The sequence below is a fragment of the Cricetulus griseus genome, chromosome 4, assembly GCF_003668045.3.
Source record: "Cricetulus griseus strain 17A/GY chromosome 4, alternate assembly CriGri-PICRH-1.0, whole genome shotgun sequence".
Lineage (NCBI taxonomy): Eukaryota > Metazoa > Chordata > Mammalia > Rodentia > Cricetidae > Cricetulus > Cricetulus griseus.
The window spans coordinates 129,340,551-129,362,067 of record NC_048597.1 but is presented as its reverse complement, the minus strand read 5'-3'; the positions used below and the strand labels follow the sequence as shown (position 1 = coordinate 129,362,067).

The window sequence follows — 21,517 nt, the reverse complement described above, 5'->3', positions numbered from 1 at the left end:
TGGTCTCCTTCACATACCCTAAGCCTCACCCTCAACAGATAGGCTTCAGCTTGGTCTGGACCATCAGTGGCATGTGTAAGGCTGTTAGAATCATATCAATTCCAAAATATCCTACACAGTTGACACTGGATTCAGAGCACTTCGCTGACCACAAGTAATTATTCCCAGCTCCAGCCTTCCTCTGAGAGTCTCTGGGAGTGCAAATGAGAAACCTTCATGAGTTCCGTTGGCCACCATCTTCCTGGTTTGATGTATCAGGCCTCGGAGTGTGGAGAAATGACTCAGAGATTCTTGAAAATCATGCTTTTTAGGAATATGTCCCCTCCTGTCTTTTTACTGTTTCAACAATCCCCAGGCCTCTATACATAAGCATCCTCTTGATACCAGCCCTGAAGGACAGACTATGGGAGACTGTGGGAGCTTATGTGTAATGTCTCCATTATTGTTGTTACTAGTTATTAACATGTGTTTGAAATATGTAGCTAACCAGAAACTGTCCTTCCCCTCCCTCCTGTCTTCTTTTTCCTGCCAAAAGCATCCATAGTGACTGTCATTCAACTTGTCAACAATGTAGTTGACTCTATAGAGAATGAAGGTATTTACTGTTATTTTTGGTTTTGATTTTTGTTTGTTTGTTTTCTCCTTTCATAGCATGTCTGTGCTTCTGGAAAGTTTGCTTCTGTGGTACTTTATCTGGGGTTCACTGTGATCAATAGAAAGTGCAATATAAATGATGGTTTTAAATAAGATAATGAGTTTGGGGATTTAGTTCAGTGGTAGACAACTTGCCTAGCTAGCCAGAAAAAAAAACTCAAATTCAATGCCAGATGTATCTCAAGGGATTGCAATAAACTTTATTTGAAAGAAAATCTAGTTCAGATTTTTTAAATATTTAAGTTCTCTTATTTTAACAAATCTCTTCAAAGTAAATAATATTCATTTGCAGTCCAGGTTAATCAGCTGATATTATATTCATTCTGGTACGTTTTTAATACCTGCTGTGATCTGTGGATACTTACAAAATCATCAGAAATGGAAATCTTATAATGATTAATTTATATCAGGTAATTTTGTTAGTGCTCTAATAAAATTATAACAAAATACATATGGGATTTATGTCTTAATTTCCTAAATAGTGATGGGTAGAGATTTTTAAATGCCTAAAATCAGTGTTAGGCCTTAGTTCCCTAGGAGTAGTTTAAAGACCTCTGAAATATCTACTTTGTCTCTCTTCACATGACCTGCATAGCCAGATTCACTTTTCACTTTGTGTTTGAACAGTGTCTGTCATGGACCAAGGACAGAACTACAACAGAGGTGACTCTGCCACCACCCAGGATAACAGCTCATTTCTGTGTTTTCCACCTCTCCACACACTCTTACCTTGCCCCTCCCTCCCTCCATTCGCTCTGAGTCTCCCAATCTGAGTTTTGCATGTTCCAGGTGTCTTGTGCGCTCAATCCCACGTGCATTCCTTTCATGACCTCATTCTCTGTGTGGGAAATTTATCCATTTACCTGCAAAACTCCTTGCTTTCTGCAGTTCACAATACACAGGTGCATCTCTACCAGCATGCTGCCAACCTGGCCTTGTGCACAGCATGTGGATGGGGATAGGGGGTGGGGCAGATATTGATGATCCTAAGACTGTGTTCCATCAGCATGACTGTGTTGGCCATCACTCTGGGCCTGGTGAGCGTAAGTCTGCACTAGCCAGGCACCTGCTCTCTGTGCTCTCTCCAGGCCAGAACATGGCTGGCCCTAATGGCCCATATATAGAGTTTGAACATGACCTTGGCTTTTGGGTTTCCTAGGCATTAGTAATGCATGGCAGACCCACCCCTGCTCTTCATTCATTCTTGTCGTACCTCGAGCCTGGAGGCAGTTAATCATGTGTTTTTCCTCTCACAGCCTATCACTGGGACACCTCTGACTGGATGCCTGGAGCACGGCTGTCCGACATCGAGGAAATGCCCAACTATGAGAGCCAAGATGGAGGGTCAGCACACCAGGGTAGCACACGAGAGTTGGAGAGTGACTACTACCTAGGTGGATATGACATTGACAGTGAATACCCCCCACCTCATGAAGAAGAGTTCCTGAGTCAGGATCAGCTGCCACCGCCACTGCCTGAGGACTTCCCTGACCAGTATGAGGCCTTGCCTCCCTCCCAGCCCACCTCACTAGCTGGCACCATGAGCCCAGACTGCAGGAGAAGGCCCCAGTTTCACCCCAGCCAGTACCTCCCTCCTCACCCTCTTCCCAATGAAACAGATTTGGGGGGCCCACCCTCCAACTGTGATTTTAGTACTTTCGCAGTAAGCATGAACCAGGGCACAGAAGTGATGGGCCAAGCAGACAGCGTGTCTCTGTCCTTGCACAATTCCAGAGGCACCTCATCCTCAGACATGTCAGTCCGCTGTGGCTTTGACGATTCTGAGGTAGCCATGAGTGACTATGAGAGCGCAGGAGAGCTCAACCTCGCCAACCTTCACATTCCCTTCGTGGAAACGCAGCACCAAACCCAGGTGTAGTGACACCCACAGGTGCTGTGCTCTGACTATTACCACATGGAAGGAATAAGCTGCACTTGGGCTGGATGGAGAGAAGTCTGTGGAAATGTGGATTTTCTATGAGCAACACAAGTCTTACTGTCACAAGCCAGCTTGACTCCCAGAATGACGAGGAGAGGCTCAGAAATTGTTCCAGGGGGAGGGGGAGCTGACAATCCTTGTTTATGGGCATCTGTTTTTGTGGCTTGGAATGCAAAAGAGAAGAGATGAGTTTACTAAGTCAAAGGGGAGAACACGAATGGCTTTGTGCATTATTGTGCCCCGGAGACTATGAAAGCAAAGATCCTTACAGTATTAAACCCCGCTACCGTCAGAGGGGCATCGTTGCATGCGATTTTGAGCCAAGGAAGTGATAATAGTAGTGTTTATCAGAAAAGTTAGTGTTCTAGATGAAAGAAAAGAGACATGAATGTTAAACAAGAAGGTGGATGGAAGCCTTTAAAACCAACTCTATTTTTTAAACAAGCTGTCTAATTTTCAGCTATAAAATTAGGTTTGAGTAACATGCTTAGTGTGCTCAGATTGTTTTTGTTTATGTTAAGCATCCAGTATAACATAGATGGGTTTTTTGATCTCTGAGAAAGCTACCAAGAAAGAGCAATAAGACTATCTAGACTCTAGTGGGTGGGTTGGTGGAAGTTAATGTTCAAACATTAGAAAGACTGTGACGATCTTGTTCTGTGTTTTCTAGCAAATAATCCTAGCTGTGTCTTGGTTCTAACGTTGCTGCAGGAACAGGTACCTGCTGGTGTATTGCTCTCTGGAATGAGCTGTATTGGAAAGTCTAAACAGAATTCACAGATTCAGAAAAGAGGGAATGTGGTACTATAGGAGGGTTCAGCCTAGGTAATCACAATTCTTCACACCGAAGGTGAAAGCTGCGTGTGTTATTTTAAACTGGTAATGGTGTCATTATAAATACTCTTAGGTTTTTAAGAAAAAAGTAGGTAGTGACCATGTATAAATTAAATTGTGTGTATGTGGTGCGAGTGCATGTGTGTGTGTGCAAGCGTGTGTGCTTATGAGGGGGCCTAAGTATCGCTCTGAGTGTGCACTCATTACAGCTGCTCTTGAGGGAAGCTGCCCCAAAGGGTTTAGGACTCAGTGTTGGAAATGGCGAGGTGAACAGGCATTTCTGGCCTTCTGATTTCTCCGATCTTTAGTGTTACAGGAACACCAAATGCCATATCTTACTCCAATTCAGTTAACCTTATTTTAGTACTGCCATTTATATTAACTTAAAGCAAGTACTGTGATTTTTAAAGACAGTATTTTATAATTTTCCAGAACTACTATTTGAAACTGTGTAACATTTGATTACACCCCGGGGTCTCCCTCTCATATAACATATGGCCTTTGGCCATCACTTTTCCGTGACAGAATACTCATTCCACTGAAGTTGGCAGTGGAGGTAACTTTCCTCTTTCACTTTGATCAGCTGTGGCCACCTTTTTGCAGTGAGCATGGGAAATGAATGCATATTTGCACATCTGCCTAGTGAACAAATCTCTGTCTGGATGGTTCCTGATGACACCAACATTGTGTGTAAAGGGAGCTGTCTGGGATCTGCCTATCATCTCCTCAATTGTCTTTAGTCCACTTAATTCTCTGTAGGAGTTCGTGTTTCTAAACATCTGTCATTAAAAACAATCCCTTTCATTCCCAAATTTCCTAAGTTAGAGGATACACTTGTCTGGTTTCTCAGCTTTTTCTCTTCCATTCTCTAGGCTAGACTCACCCATGGAGGCATTAGCCACACTGTGGTCTTGAAATACATGAATTTCACTAAGGCTGCTTTCAAGAATAAAGTCTTTAGTATTTTTCTTATATAAGAAGCACATTTGCAAGAATCACAAAGAAAATGACAAACTAATGGTCCAGAATTGAATCACTGCTGTGCTTTTAATAACACAACAGCATAAAACCATCAAAGTAAAACCAACAATTCATTTCTTGCCCCCAGGAAATAAGAGATGAGATCCATGCCAATGAGTCACCAGTGCTTAGCCAGCATCTCTTCCAGAGAGAACGCCTGGCCAAGCCTATAATGAAGGCATAAATAGAGCTATCTGCAGGCAGTGTGGAGTCACTGACAAAATTCTTGCCCACCCTCTCCTCTGACCTACATAAAATACGTTTTTCTTTAGGATACCTTCCTACTAAATTTCAGCAAAATAGCTCTACAGACATTCCAGATGAGCACTGGGTCTATTGGATTCTACTCTTTTTAAAATTGCTTTTCCTTACAGATTAGAAGATGGAGTGCAGTGAGTTCTATCTAAATGCAGCCAGATGGGTTCTGAAAGACTTTCTAGGATAGCCCCCATGCTTTATAAGGGAGGAAGCATGCCCAGAGAGAAGAAGAGAGTTGCCCAGGCCCATGCAAAAGTTAACTCATCGACAAAAGCTGTAACCCATCTCGTAGACACTACTCCTCATCTGTAATATTGCACACCGCTAAGCTGCCCTGAGCTGGCAGCTGCTTCCTTCTATCCAGCCCCTAACTTCCCACTGTTCCTTCACTGAAATATGCAAGAAAACAAAACAAATAAAGACCATTTCTCTGGGACTCTGGTGAGACCAGAGATTTGGACATGCATCAAAATGCTGCTTTTGCCAAATGAATGTTTCTAGAATGGGTATGGAGTGAGCACAGAACTATATTCAGACTATAGTCATCACTAGTAGTGAAACTGCTAGTGTGTAACACACCCACTAGGTGTGTTTTATGGTTTAAATGTTGTTGTTTCCTTCTCATAAGCTCTGCCTACTGTCTGTTCTTGTTCTGTCCACCATGATGGAAAATTAGCCAATTAGTGAGTGTCTCTGTATCTGTTGGGAGATGTGTCACACATGTTGTGGTTAGTGTGAGAGAAGCCGTCAATCTTTGTCACACTCTGAGCAGGAACTACAGGGCTATAAAGGATAGACAGTATACTTCATTTATTCCCCTCCTCGGAGAGTATTTTGCTGCTGAGCCTCATGCCATACCTGCTTTCTGTGTACCCCTACCCTGCCCACTCACAAAATGCAATGGGAAAGTCATAGCAATATATGTAGGTCAAGGCCATAATCTTAAATTTTAAGCTGTTGGAGTCACAGGAAGACCTGGGCAGATTTGCCTGGGACTGCCATAAGGAAGCACTATCTCAGAAGAAAAGGAAATATTTCCTCTTCCTGCTGACTCCCTAGCCACAGGGCTGTGTCTGATTTGCAGAAGCTGGGAGGTCCAAAACACAAACAAATGAAAAGAGAAAAATAATCAGAGTAAACCACTAAAGACCAGTTTGGATGAGAACACGTTTAGATGAATTAATTCAGGAATATCTAGTGTTTGTGTTGCCAGGGTTGTCTGGCAGTTGTCTGGCCTTCTCACTGATGCAGACACTGGTCATGTGCTTAGGTTTGGGTGTCCTATGCTTTGTGGGACATGGGGCTTCCAAGGGGCATTTCCTCAGTGCTATCTTTCTGTGTGGTCCGTAAGGAGGCAGTGTGTGTTCTTGTTAGTTTGTGTCTTGCAATCTCCAACTGCACAATGCTGATTGAGACCCACCTCTTTGAGCTTCCAGTTGTGTGTCACAGGGGGTTTAAAGTTGCCATGTGTGGGTTTGACATCAGCAAATATTTAGCCAGATGGCTAAGACAGGAAAAGAATAAAGTGTTTCTTTCCTTATGTAATAATGAAAAGCAATAATTATAAGTGTGTATCAATACACAAAGGCCATAATTAGTCTCTTCCAGTGTTCAGGATGCACTAGAGAATTCTGTAGTCATTTGGAGTGTATTGGACCCCATAGCACCCTTCAACAAACAAATCCCTGGATTGCTCCTATTTAACAATTTTATGAGCCCATACTACTGGATTTCAGGAGTGACAGATGTGTCTGGGAATGGGGAGGGTTTTTGCAAAGCACTGTTACCAGAAACCATGTTGTACATTTGTCTGTTATAAACAGGCTGGTTTGTAAAAGATGTATGTTTTTGGTGTTTAAAATGTTTATAAAATTGTATATAGGTGGTTTCAATTTTCCAGGTGTTTGTAGATACATACAGTATTTGATGCCTATCCGGATGCTTTAATTTGGAGGGTCAAATAGAATTCTTAGTCATCCACCTTGTTGTTCTACAAACTTTTGAGGTACACCCACAAAAAAGAGGACTTTAGATTTAAAAAGATGTTTTTATTCATTTTGAAATGTATTGTGTCTTTCCTTTGATTCTATTGTTTTCATTTAACTCTTTTCAAAAAAAAAGTATTTCTATTGACTTTTTTTAAGATGAATGTGTTTTGCCCAGTTATTAAGCACCCGACCTTCATGCCATTCCCCAGATGGAATGATCTGTCATTTCTTCACTGACATGCACACTCACCTCAGCTCCCACACACATCAACTCAAACCTTATGCAGAGGGCAAAGTGGATAGTGGATACTTCACTGACTTGTCCCTTACAGAAAAGGATTGTTTTCTGCACATATTGCTGTTGCAGGTATCCAGCCTTGTATTCTTTTTCCTAAAAAAAAAAAAAAAGAAAGAAATGAAGGAAAAACAAAATGAGATAAAAGACACAAAAATTATAGCCAAAATTAAAACAAGAAAAAAAAAACTACCCAACGGTGTACAGGTTTGTAACTGCCAAATTTGATCATTAAAACAAGTTTTCAAGTAAAAGGAAAAAATGCTATGAAACTATTGCGTTGGCTCTTTTTAAGTGTCTCTTCATATTCATCTGACATGGCATTTGGGAGCAAGTGTGCTGATAGAAAGACCCTCCCAGCACTGCCTACGACTCAAAGAGAGTCTCTGTTCTGAAAGAGATGGTGTAGGTTCTATTGTTTTATTTCAGAGATTTTTAAAATGATATTCTGACTTCATATGGTAAAATCTTATGTAGTGTCTTGCTGGGCACATGGTCTGCTGGCCTTCACCTGATAAGAAGCAAGGGAGCGAATGCTGGAGGCTCAACAGCAAGGGTCACCAACTTCCACCTCAGCTGCAATCATTGAACCCAATCCCAGCTCTCCAAGGCAGGGTTCCACTTCCTCTATCTCCCTCTCTCTGTGTCTCTCTCCTTTCCTCTCTCTCTCTCTCTGTGTTTCTCTGTCTCTCCCTCCTTCCCTCTCTCCCTTTTCTCTCTCTGTCTATCTCTGTCTCTGACTGTCTCTGTCTCTCTCTCTCTCTCTTCTTCCCCCCCCATCAAAAAGCTTCTTTTCAAAAACTTAGGTCATAACTGATGCTTGAATCTTCTTCCAACTCCCCAGAAACTTCTCTGTATGAAGGAAAGGTTAAAATGTGTGAGAGGAGAGAGTAAGACTCAAATGCTAATCTGAAAAAGTGACTTCGAAGGCTCTAAGGAAAGGGACACTCTGTGCCTGCTCTTGGTGAGGGGGGCAGGATCAGCAGGGAAGGGGCTGGAGCGGCTGTCTAAGTGGGCTGTTCCTTCATCCACTGTGGAACTACAGGTGCTGGGTGCTTGCCAGGATGCCAGAGCCTTCAACCACAACCCCATTGGAGTACCACAGCTACACACAGCTCCCCTTCATGCTTGGAGTCCTCTGAGCTCAAGGGCCCCCCTTCGGCAGAGCAGTCCTTGGCAACTTGTCTGTCCCCCTGTGATACACAGGTAAAGATTAACAGCTGCATAGGAAGGTGGCCACCAACTTGTAACATGCACCAGTTCTTTGGATAAATACTCCTATCGTCGTTGGTTTTGATAAATGACAGAAGGGATGGATAGAGGCATTTTCAAATTCTTACTTTCAAATTCTTACTTTGCATTCCATACTGTAGAAACAAATCTGCATGTATGTGTTATTACCAGCTCAGCAGATATATACAGTGTCAGTAGTTAGTTGTGAGTTAACCCAGAGGAGAATAAGGTTGAGATCAGCAGACAGTAATTTGACCCCCTGTTTTAAGAGGCGCCTGAACTCAGACATCCACAGAAGAAAGGAAGAATGCAAGGCATGCTGGTGAGATGTGGCTGACCACCATGGGCCCAGGGAAAAAAAACCTTCCCCTGGCTTGACCCTGAGCTCCTGAAATCCCCAGCCCAATGGCCAAAAACAACTGTCCATACTTTTCCACTAGCTCATTGGGCATGCTTCAAAAACCCTATAAAAGCCCCTCACCTCTTCCCAGCCCTCCACTGCCTCTGCTCCTGGGGGGAGACAGTCACCATTCTATCCTTGCCCCAATAAATCTCTTGTGTGAGGTTTGTTGAGTGGTGTGATTTTGTGGTATTCCTTGGCTACCGAATGCCAAGATGCCCTTGCACTAGAAGAACCCTTTCACACCTGACCAGAAAGGTGAAACTAAGCTCCTAATGACTCATTCCCTTTGTTTCCTTCTGCTTCTCATCAAGTCAGCTGGGAATGAGACACAAGGCCGTTCTTAGGGTGCTAATCTGCCTTCTTAGACTGTAGGCTCTATAGATAACACACAAAGGTTTGATTCTTGTCCCTCATCACTAGCCTCTGCATAACAATTATTCCAGGTATAATTTCAAGTTATATGGTGATGGGAAATAACTTATAAGGTTCCTAAGAGTCTAGTTGTTGCCTGTCACAAACCAGTTTGAACCAACTGGATTTCCCTCCACACCAGAAGCTACCTGCAGGCTAAGTAGTGGCTTTCCTTCATGAAGTATCTTTTTATATCACTATCCCTATACATATAAAGCTTTCTTAGAAGGTTTTGACTAAAAACATTAATCCTGTTTACAGCTAACAACCATTTTCTTCCCCAGTCATTCTTTGTTTTTGGTAAACTTAGCTATATTAGTAAGAAGACCTTTCTGAGAGGACGGTGTTGGTGATGCTGGTCCCCTGCCACTCACAAACACCCTACACTCCTGCCCCCACCTCCACCCCTAACCCCAAGTCTGGACCACCACAGCAATGTTTCTCAGGAGCTAAGCAGGAAAAAGACACTCAATCACAGGTGTGTCTTCCCTGTGCCACCCTTTCCAGGAAAGCCTTGGCTTAAATCTTCACCCTTCCTTATAAAATGGTAGGGCAACCCAGATATGAGACTGTCTCTTGGGTGCGGAAGAGGATAACTTTTATCTGTCTGCTTTCTTTGCTGTAGAAGGGCTAGATTCTAACTTGGAAATAATTGCCTCAAAAGATCTCTCCTTAGCCGGTCTTTGGTGGCACACTCCTTTAATCCCAGCACTCTGGAGGCAGAGGCAGGCAGATCTCTGTGAGTTCGAGGCCAGCCTGGTCTCCAGAGCCAGTGCCAGGATAGGCTCCAAAACAATACAGAGAAACTCTGTCTTGAAAAACCAAAAGAAAGAAAGAAAGAAAGAAAGAAAGAAAGAAAGAAAGAAAGAAAGAAAGAAAGTGAAAAAGAAAAAGAAAAAAATCTCTCCTTGGGTTAGTTCCCAAAACTACTTCCAGTTTGATAATTCACCAGGGAGATTCACATGACTCTGTGGACAACCATACTCACACCTGTGATTTACCTAACTGAAAAAAAAAATGCAAAGCAAATCCAGTGAGAGGAATAGCTGCATGAGGGAAGGTGGGTGTTCACTGGGAACAGTGCTGTTCACAGAAACATTCAAAAATGAATCAGTCACTCCAAGCGGCTCTGGAAACTACAAGAACCTTCCCAAAGCCCAATGCCCAGACATCATCAATGGCCAATCTTTCACAGAACTGCAGTCAAATTGGGAGATATTTTATGCACAATTCCTTAAAATTTTCACCAAAGTGACTTCCCTGATTTCCCAGACTCAGAAGTTAAAGATTTCTGTTTTTTGCAATGCATTGTGGGAAGCTGAAGCCCTCCAAGAAGTCCACATGCACTCCTGCTGTGATCTTCCCTTCCCTTCTCCACAGCAGTGGAGGAAGACCCGCCATGCTTCTGCCTGAGCTTCCTGTGTCAGCACATGCTGGTCAATGGAGTGATTCTGCTAACTGCGGAATTGGAAAACTCAGCAAGCCTCACCATCAGGTTTAGAGAACATGGTTCTTTGCCCAGAAGTTCATCCTGAGAAATAGTGGTTTGTTTGTGTTTTTTTTTCCCAAAGTGCTGCCATTTTTTTGTCTGCACACCTTTGCTTTTAAAATTCTACTTAAATTTTAGATAGTTTTGCCAACTCTGTAGTGCTTTAATAAAGAAAATTTGGATCGATCTGAATATCAAACAGTAAGTGACAATATTTACCTGCACACATACATACAAATAAATCACCTTAACAAGCTTAAAAATGGCTAAAAGCAGAGTATTAAAAATATTTGTTAAATATTAAATAAACATCACTTATTTAAAATATTTATCTTAATATTTAAAAGTTTTAAAAAGTAACATATAAGGTGTCACATGTTATAATTTTTGAACAAAGCAAGTTATAGTGGTTCTTTGCCCTCCTCACCCCCAGCTGCCATGCTGATCCCCCACTGAACCTCCTCCCCAGACCCTTGACCTCTTTCATGTCCCATGTGCCTCTTTGCCCACCCTATCCTTCCTCATCACTTCATCCCTTACTGTCACCCGCTCCTGCTTAGCTGTTTAAACTGTACCCTATATTTACAACTGAATAAACGAAAGTTTAAGACATTTCTCATATTAAAAAGTGTTCCTTCTATTTATTTCTTCATTTCTTTAATTATTTACAGTACTGCAGGTTGATTATCCATTATCCCTTACTCATGGGTCCAAACGTGTTTCAAATTTTATTGAGTTTTTGACTTCTTGTATTTACAAACTGAGCTATATTGAGGATGGGACCTGAGTCTAAATAGGCAATTCATTTGTATTTCATATCATCCAGGGTATATTTAGTGGTGCTGCAACCTATCGTGTGAGGTTCAATGTGGAGTGTTCCTTGGGTGTTGTTATGTCAGTACTCAAATGTTTCAGATTTTGTAGCAGTTGGGACTTGAGATTAGGAACGTCAACTTGTATTATTACTTTCTTTTTTATTGTTTCCTGAACAGTGCAAGCTCATTACAAACTGAGAAAATGAATACAGGAAAAAAATGTCATATATATGAATTCATCAATGACTAACGGTATTTTATAAATTATACACATATATAAATAGGCATGTGTACATAAACATATATCTATGTTCTTTCAGGCTTATGTCAGTGTGGGTAGATACTAATATACATTTTTCTCATAACATACAGAATCTTTATAAAAATGTTCCACATAATAAACAACTTCCTTATGAAGACAGAAGCCTACAAAGCTGTGTACTGCAGCTTTGTTCACACCCTTTCCACCTCCAGTAGAAACAGGGTCTTCACACCCTTTCCACCTCTGATAGAAACAGGGTCTTCACACCCTTTCCACCTCTGATAGAAACAGGGACTTCATACCATTTCCACCTCCGATAGAAACATGCCCCTTCCTTAACATAGAAGGTGTCTTTAAGCTTCATACTTAAAAATCATTCCTTTATTGGCATATCTTTGTGTTCGTCCTTTTCATGGCTTTTATGATCTATCAGCTCGTTAGACATCCACACTGCACTCCATAGGATTCAACCTTCTCCCCAGTTCCCTTTCTTGGGCTTTGTATTAGCCCCCCCACCCACCACCCCCCCCCGCCCCTAGACTTTTTGCAAAAAGTACTCTTTGGTTGGGTAGTCTCACTGAACCTTATAACTGTTAAGAAGTTCTTATGAGGTAACTTCACATATATGTGCTATGGGATAAATACGATGTCTCCCCAACATGTATATATTGAAACCCCAACCCTAATACTCTGGTTTTGGAAGTGGGGATTTTGGAAGACAATAAAGTTATGAGCATGGAACTCTCACAAATAGGATTGGTGCCTTTATAATAAAAGGAGGGGCACTGAGTACACTTTCACTACCACCTTCCATAATAAAAAATTGGCAGTGCAAAATTGAGAGGTTCCTATACCCCAGCCATGCTGGTACCTTGATATCAGACTTCTGCTCTCCAAAATTGCAAAAAAGAAATTTTTGTTATTTATACATTTTCTAGCCTATAATACTTGATAATCATATCCAAAATAAACCAATATAGCCCATCGAGTCATATATACAGATGAAAGGAGGGTTCATAACAAGATTTGTTTTGTATCTATAAATTGTCCTGAAACTCACTGTGTCACTTAACATCCTGAACACCTCCTGTGTCCAAGCTGGATAGATCAATGGGGTTTGGGTAATTTGTTGTGTGTCTCTGTGTAATGGCTGTGCTGTTCAGTGTACTGTGATCAATCTGTAGTTTATAAAAGTAAGCTCTTAATGATGGGCTAATGTTTGGCATTTGTGTTTCAGTGAACATTGTTGTGAAAATAGGCACACATGCAAGTATTTCTGAAGACAGGTTTCTGGAAGGAAAAATTTTAGGTCAAATGATTTTTCTGTCTATTTTTAATTCTAATAATTTCTTCCCATTTTAACTACACAAAAGAACATTTAATAATTACAAATAGAGTAAACTATAATCCTATCAATATTACACATCCCACTTACAGCAATCTATACAGTTCACTCTGTTAACTGAGTGAAACTGGTTTTGTGTTCTTCAAGATTCCCAGAAGACCCTGGGTTGTAGATGTCCTGCCTTTTCATTGCCATCCTCAAAACTGGCCTTTCAGCTTCCACATTGGTAGATTATGCTGCCTGGTTTTGTGTCAACTTGACATGAGCTAGAATCATCGGAAAGGAAGGAACCTCAGATGAGGAAATGCCTCCAGCTGCAAGGCATTTTCTCAATTAGTGATCAGTGGGGGTGGGTCCAGCCCATAGTGAGTGGTGTCATCCCTAGGCTGCTGGCCCTACAGTCTATAAGAAAGCAAGCTGAGCAGACCATATGAGGAGCAAGCCAGTAAGCACACCCTTCCATGGCCTCAGCATCAGCTCCTGCCTCCAGGTTCCTGCCCTGTTTGACTTCCTGTCCTGACTTCCTTCACTGATGAACAGCAATGCTGAAGTGTTAGTCAAAATAAACCCTTTCCTCCCCAATTTACTTTTTGGTCACGGTGTTTCATCACAGCAACAGAAACTCTAATACATAGATGCTGCAGCGCTCCTCACTTTGTCCAGAGACAGCACACTGAAAAGGCCTGATCTCAGACTGGTAGACCTGTAGAGAATGTATCTTCAGAGGCACCAGAAACCTGCTTCTCAGGCTAGATGCTTAGACAGGAAGGTTGGGAGAAAAGATTTCACATGAGCAGTTCCTAATGGTGTCCACTACAAAAGCTCTCGCTGGAATGTTCATGACTTTACCATCTTTAGCCTTAGCATTGTCTGTTTCTGCAACATAGAAACACCCAAAAAGTCCTTAAGACACAAATTCCCAGCCTGGTGGTAGTGGCACACACCTTTAATCCTAGCACTCAGGAACCAGAGGCAGACAGATTTCTGTGAGTTCAAGGTCAGCCTGGTTGGTCTACAAAGCTACACAGAGAAACCCTGTCTCAGAATAAAAGGCATAAATTCCCAGTCTGGGGAGATAACTCAGTAAAGTGCTTGCTGCACAATAATAAGGATGGGAGTTCAATCCCCAGAACCTACTTTTAAAAGCTTGGTATGACACAGCATGCATGAAATTCCAGCCCTGGGGAAACAAAGACATGCAGAGCAATGGGGGCATGCTGGCCAGCCAGCCTAGCCATTTGAGAAACAATGTTTCCAAAAAACTTTTTAAAAAACAAAACAAAACAAAACCAAAGATGAGCAGCAGGGTTTAGAGTACCACACAGCCACACCAGCTCTCATTCATACCACTCACTTTCTAATGAACTCAAGATTCCCATCAATTTCAGAAGCTGTTTCTTGAGAGAGGCTTTAGGATGGCATTATTTCTGTGACCCAGAAAAAAACAGCATTTAACTAGGTCACAGAGGAACATGGTGACAGGTGAGGCAATCTGGGCTGGGGAAAGCTAACAGTCTAGGTGCTTGTTCTAAATGGTGGGAAATTGACTTGAAAGGAATGAGATTAAAATGACCAAAAGGACAGGAACTTCGGGGACAACCCTGAAAGACAGTGAGAAGAGATAATTTTACCCAGCACAGAAAGAGGATTCAGAGAGCTCAGCACATGAGGGGACTTGCTTCCTCATGCCTAGGAATATAATTAATTAAGAATTCAGGATACAAGGTAGTTAGAGGAACTGGAACCTGGAGGCATTCTGCTCAATTATTCTGATCTTTTCTAACAATGAGAAAATTTAATTTTCTGGTCACATGGAGTAGATCTCGAATTTGGATAACATGAAGAGCAATGTTTATGTAATGGCATCAGTAATTTCCTTTGATTTTGATTTTCCAGTGAAAATCAATGTCAAATGATTGAGTCAAAAATAGGGAAATGATTGTAGGACATGAAAGAATACTTGAGAGAAAAAAATTTCAATTGGATTTTGTAACTTCCTTGGCATGAAGCCATAATCGCTCTATTTATAATCTGTGTATGTGAGTTCATATGCACGTGTATATGTGTGAACATGTATGTATGTCTTTTGTGTTTCTATGTATGCATGTGTGTATGTGTGGGTGTATATATGTGTGTGTGTATGTATTTTATATGTATATATGAATATGTACGGGTCTATTTATGTTTGTATGTATGTGTGAGTATATGTGTTTGTGTAAGTGTATATGAATGTGTGTTTGTTTGCATGTGTGCGTGTCTATGTGCATGCATGTTTGTTTATGTGTGTATGTATGTGTATGTATGCATGTCTACATGCATGTATATATGCATATGTGAAACCCAGCATCCACATGTTCTACAATTAACTACAGTTTCAGAATTTCCTACTTTCCACAGAACTCCAGGCAGTGTTTCTGCCAATGTTTCCAAGGCTTCCATGGCACTTATGATTTCATCAACTGTTCAGGAGCATGTTCAAGACTGCTGGAGAGGCTACCTTAAATGCCCTTTCCCAATAATGAGACTGATGACTACCTTATATGCCATCTTAGAGCCTTCATCCAGTAGCTGATGGAAACAGAGATCCACAGCTAATCAATGAGCCAAACTCCTGGAATCCAGTTGTAGAGAGGGAGAAGTAATGAGCAAAGGGGTCAAGACCATGCTGGGGAAACCCACAGAAACAGCTGACCTGAGCAAGTGAGAGCTCACGCACCCCAGCCAGACAGTTGGGGAACCAGCATAGGACCGGAACCAGGTCCCCTGAACGTGGGTGTCAATTGTGGGGGCTTGGGCAGTCTATAGGGCCTCTGGCATTGGAACCAGTAATTTAACCCTAGTGCACGAATGGGCTCCCAAAGCCCATTCCCTATGGAGCAATACTCTCTCAGCCTAGTACAGCAGGAGCACCTAGGTCCTGCCCCAAATGATGTGACAGACTTTGATGATCCCCCATGGGAAGCCTCACACTCTCTGAGGAGTGGATGGGGGTGGGATGGGAGGATGAGAGGGAGAGGAAACTGGGATTGGTATGTAAAATAAGATTGTTTTTAATTTAAAAAGAATTAATTAAAAAACAAAAAAGACTATTGAATGATCACTTAGTACTTGCTGATTTTTATTTTTATACACATGAAGCTCCTCCTTTAATTGCACTATAAAAACTGAGCACCTCACACAAGGTTTCAGAGACTTGGGTTTATCTCTGTCCTGTGCCCCCAACATGATATTTCATGCCTTCTTACCTAGTGCCTGTGAATAACCCCATTTGGCAGTAGGGTCTTGGAAAATGTATACAAGTTTAAAATGGGGGATACTCTATCAGGGGAGTCCATAATCCAAAATAACCATTTCCAACAAAGAGAAGGAAAGAGACAAAGAGAAAGCCATGTGGCTATGAAGCTGGGAGCTGCTTCTACAAGCCAAGGAGCATCAAAGGTCAGTGACAACCAGGAAACACAGGAGAGACACCTAGAGTAGTACTTCCTTGGAGCTCCAAGGAAACCCACTATTCTGTGGAGCCCTGGAGTTCCAGTTTCTAGTCTGAAGCCCAGGACAGCAGAGGGAAAAGATAGAACGAGAGAGAACATGAAAGTCATGAGATTAGGGATGAGAAAACAGTATGTGACCCCTCCCCCATTTGAATCTTGCTCTGTCAGTGACAGAAACAGAACACTGTACTTCCATGGACAGTGCATAACCACTGTCACTAGCAAGCCCCAGGAATCACAGCTCTGATCTGTTGGTAATTTAATAGAAGCTCTTAGAGTGGAGCATAAACCAAAGAAAGTGATGGGTAAAATTTTGTTTAAAAAATGAATGTGTGTGGGGAAGGGCCTAGGCCTGGCCCAGGATGATGTGGTAGACTTTGGGGAGCCCCTTTTGAGGGCCTTACCCTGCCTGGGGAGTGGAGGGGGCATGGCTGCAGGTGGGCTGTTGGGAAGGAGGGAGAGGGAGAAGGGATTGACATCTGAAGCAAGCTTGTTCCTAATTTGAACTAATAAAATAAAATTAAAATTAAAATAAATGAATGTGTGAGGGGTGGGATTCATTGATGCTGGAATGAGTAAGATATGGCCGCTGTCTTGCACATCCATGATTTACACTGAGTACCAGGTAGTAGTTCTTATACTAGTCGGTACCAAATTTCATTGTCAGGAAGTGGTCAGTCATCTAGTTGTCACCTAAACAGACACCTTCACACTGTTCCATCTAGGGTGTCCCTGGTTGAGGGATCACATCTAGAAGTGAGATGTAGGCTCTGTGCTGGTAATCCTATTTATACCAGGACAGGAGCTAGTGGCTAATGGGGGCACATCCTGGAAGAAGCCAGGCAAGGATTTAAATGATGTAAGCATGGTTTCAAACTGCCTTTCCCACTCATTGTCTGGTAGCTTGCTATGTGCTGTATGGTACCGCAGAGGGAAGAGAAGTCAAGTGTTTTCCTATCTAGACTTTGCTCTTACAATATGCAGACCAGCTTTCATGGTGGCATTGTAAGACAGTGGCACAGACGCTGTGTGGGCTCTGCCCTACAACCCGTAGCTGAGACAATTATACTATTTGGGATAATTGTCTTGTAATTGCTGCTGTGATGTAAAAGCTAATGTTATCCTCCAATTGTTCTGATGTCTTTTCATGAATAATGCAGTTGTCCCGAGAGCCCTCTGCCAGTTTCTCATTTAGACTGGCCCTGTGTTTGAGTTATGCACCATTGTCTCACAAAACTAATGTGCCAGAGACAATACAGAAAATAATGAGGCCCTGGTAATTATGGGAAATGGGAATGCAAGTAGAGAAAGGTTTATCCATGGAAATATTTCCAAGCCTCAGTTGGTCTGTAGGAAAATAGGATGCGCATGGTGGTGAGGGGCAGGATTCTCTTTAGCAATCTTAGTCTGATGATAGCTGTGTTGTTGTTGGCATATTGGTCCATGTGGCAATAGGATTTTGCTTTGAAGAATAGAAGGAAACAGGTTTCCCACAGGGTGACTTTTCTCATTTGGATTGTGTTATCATCAAAAGCAAACAGCTCTGACAACATGAGCTGGTACACATCCCAAAGAAGCTGAGACACCAACTGTTTATTTGAATGGACAATAGAAGCCTGGGTTTCTGTTTCCTGTATCTAGGATTTGGTTTAATATGACAAGAACAATTGTGTTCCAACAAATGTCAACAGAATCTTCTCAGAATTTCAATTAAGCCCATGGCCAGACAAGGGATAATCTCAGCCTATTGGAGTCTTGATCAATTATTTCTATGACAATGACATAGATGTCACTCTGACTGGGCCATATCAGATCAAGAAGGCATGGGCTATGTCTCAGATGAGAACCAAATCCAGTTCTGAAAAAGTCTAAAACCCTCATCTAGAGAAAAGTCACCCACCAAGACTGTGCATGACCCCTCTTGGCCTCCACATCAGGCTCAGCCCCTCAGAGTGATGCCAAGGAACTTAAATAAATTGTCTGTTTGCCTGTCCATGGTGCAAGCCAGACATCTTGTCCTCCATGCTTACCATCCCAAACCTTTGCAATACTTTACAGAGGTCAACTCCTCCACCTCTAAGATACACCTTTGCAATACTTTACAGAGGTCAACTCCTCCACCTCTTATTCTTCAGTCTCCATTGTTAGCTCACATTTCTCCAGAACCTCGTTACGTTACCCCATAATTGTGCTTCTTATTTCTATTACATGGATGTCTCCTCTGCTAGACTGTGAGAACAGGGTGGTAAAGCCTACCCAGGTCACCACAATCACCATCAATGGTTGGGGTACCCTCTATTCTGTCAGATTCAGTTGGATACAATGAGCAGGGTGACAATGCGAATCTGAAGAAGACATGACCACTTTGTGACTTCTCATAGACATGTAAGTGGTAGAAAGCAGCCCTTAGGAATGTTTCATTGTACTACACAAGAGGCAGCAAATCAAACAAGTGATGGCTTCTAATACTTGACACACAACCACAAAACAATAATTTCAACTAAGATGGTGCTCATTCATTTACATTATGCTAAGGTCTATGTAGGACTCGGGATCACCAGGCCCCTAAAGACCCATCAGAGAACAACTACAAAGCCCTACTCTCTAGTAAGAGGATGGAGCTCTTACTCTCTGTCTGCATGTAGCAGCCACCATTTGTTGTGAAAGTTCTAAATCTACTTGCTTTATTGTAGTGCTGCCCCAAATGTTCATGGGACTAGATTATCCATTCTTCAGAAAATATCTTATTGCATTTCTTCCAAAAGGTGCTTTTGGGTGTCCACTGAAAAATTACCTAGAAGAGAACAACTTAAGAGTTAGTTGATATACTGGATAGTTTTTGCCACCCAGAAAAAGGGACTATTGGTTGAGAACTTGTCTGTGGGCACATCTGTGGGGCATTTTCTTGATCAATGATTGATGTGGAAGGTGCGCTCAGTTTACTGTAGACAGTGCCACCCATGGGCAAGTGGGCATGGTCTGTCTAGGAAAGGGGGCTGAGTAAGCTGTAGGATGAAAGCCAGTGATTTGTGTTTCTCTGTGGCCTTTGTTCCTGCCTTCACCTCTTTACCTGAGCTTCCCTCCGTGATGGATTAGAACCTTCAAACCAAAACTGTTTCTTCCCCAAGTTGCTTTTTGCCAGTGGTTTAGCACAGCAACAGAAATCAAATTAGAACAACTAATATATTTATATTTCTTTGCAAATTTAATTTTTGAAGCTATCTTCAAAAGCATTGAGCCCTGAATTTTTGAGAATTAAGTGTGAACTGACATCCATTTACCCATTCACTCATTTCAGTAAATACACAGTGACATCCACTCACAGTTGCACAGTGCTTATTGAGTGACACTAGAACTCTGGGTGCTGATAAGTTAAAGGTTGCGTTCCCAGTCATTGTCAGCAAAGCTGTTATTATGATCCATAAAAATCTAAATGAAGAATTCTGGATAAAATGGTTCGTTATCTTATACGTGCTTCAATAAGGAAGTGGAACATAGTATGTGAGCTTTCTGCACTCAATTCTTACTATCCTTTTACCTGCCTGGATCCCCTGTCCACGATGGGTGGCTTTTGATGATATTGACAGCTTGAGGTGCTCCATAGCTTGGTCTGTGTCCCAGTAGGCATGGACTCATGCTGGCAGCAGGTGGACTCTGACAGGCTTCCCAGCACTGGAGACAAGTGAAGCTCTTGACATCTGCCTTGTGACAGGCCTGAGCCTCTCCTACTTTCTACGTCTGTTCAGGATCACTGTTTCCCAAGAGGTTTAACTTGAAAGAGAGCCAACATGACAGGAGAAACAGGTGATGTTATTGATAGCTGAAAAACTGAACAATGACTCATCCGGCCCACTACCACAGAATCTCAGAAATAGGAGAAGTAACGGTGTTCCAGCTTGACCCAAAAGAGATTCAAGAAGTGTCCTGGAGATTGACCCATTTTAAGTCAGAATTTTCAGTATTTGAGGTATATGGTCTTTGCAAGAGAAATCTGATCGCATTGTGCAGTAAATTTACTCTTCTATGGTAACAGGGCTTATCTGTACAAAGCAGTACATCCTTGAAGGCATTGAAGATACTTTCTCTCACAGTAACAGAACTCAAAGAACTTTTGAACTTTATCTAAGCTGAAAGAAGAGACAAGCCAGAGTCATATAGCACTCTACTCTCAATTCTACCCAGCCCTTAGTCACCTTATACACAACCTTATACACTCTTGGAGAGATAGCCTCAGAGGCTTGTTGGACCAGCAAGAAGGTGAAAGGACAGAGTTCAAAGCTCCTACCAGTCAAGCTGTGGGTTATTCTCTTTCTCCACACTTGAACAATAGCATCTGCCCAGAGGTAGGATGGAACTGAATCTGGGGTGTGGGTTCTGGCACCCTGGTCTAAGGCCGCCATCTGTACTGCCCAGTCATCTGATACTCAAACATGTTATTTCAATGCCAGACTAAGACAAGCATGGAAGCCATGGCAATGGGGTTGTGGAAGGATCTCACTGTTGGTGGTATTCTCAGGGCTGTATTTGGTGCTGTGAGCGTTCCATTAAGTTTGTCTCATTTATTAACGCAATGAGGTATTTCAGGTCTGACTGGAGGCACGGGATGGGCAATAGCAGTGTGTGCATGTGGTCTGCATGTTCTTGAAGAGACCTGCCTGCAACGTTCCCATGCGCTGTACAGAGTTAAGAGAGGTACCATCACATATGCTCCAGAGAGCTTTGGGCTGTCCCAAAATTTCATATATAGTTGAAAACATAGAGACAGTCCCCAGAAACTCAAAAGTAATTCTCGGGCCTCTTCAACATGGCCCCCGGGACTTTTATCCTGTAATACTCTCATGTGGTCCATAGAATATCCATCAGCTGCAGCCTCCTTGTCTACCAGCTATCTACTTGCCTCAAAATCAGAAAACCAAGGAAAGGGGGCTTCCTTCAAGTGATGAGAATCTTCCCCCTAATCCTTTCAGGGTGGATGATTGGCAGGAGTAAGTGGGACACTTCTAAGGCTACAATCCACACTTCCTTCCTCAAGTCTTGTAAATAGAGCCTGGGCTACCCATGCAGTATGAAGGTCCCTGGG

General features: G+C 42.3%; 1 protein-coding gene across 2 annotated transcripts in view; it reads left to right on the top strand.

The window, feature by feature from the left end:
• The window catches only part of Fat3 (FAT atypical cadherin 3), a 448,985-nt gene extending 446,452 nt beyond the window's left edge, over positions 1-2,533 (top strand). Inside the window, exons 25-27 of one of the 2 annotated variants that reach the window (XM_027410883.2) lie at positions 536-595; positions 1,282-1,317; positions 1,911-2,533. In XM_027410883.2, the coding sequence (XP_027266684.2) occupies positions 536-595; positions 1,282-1,317; positions 1,911-2,533 (719 nt within the window). The remainder of the gene's footprint in view (positions 1-535; positions 596-1,281; positions 1,318-1,910) is intronic. The other variant, XM_035444507.1, reaches the window with a different exon arrangement.
• The last annotated feature ends 18,984 nt before the right edge of the window (positions 2,534-21,517 follow it).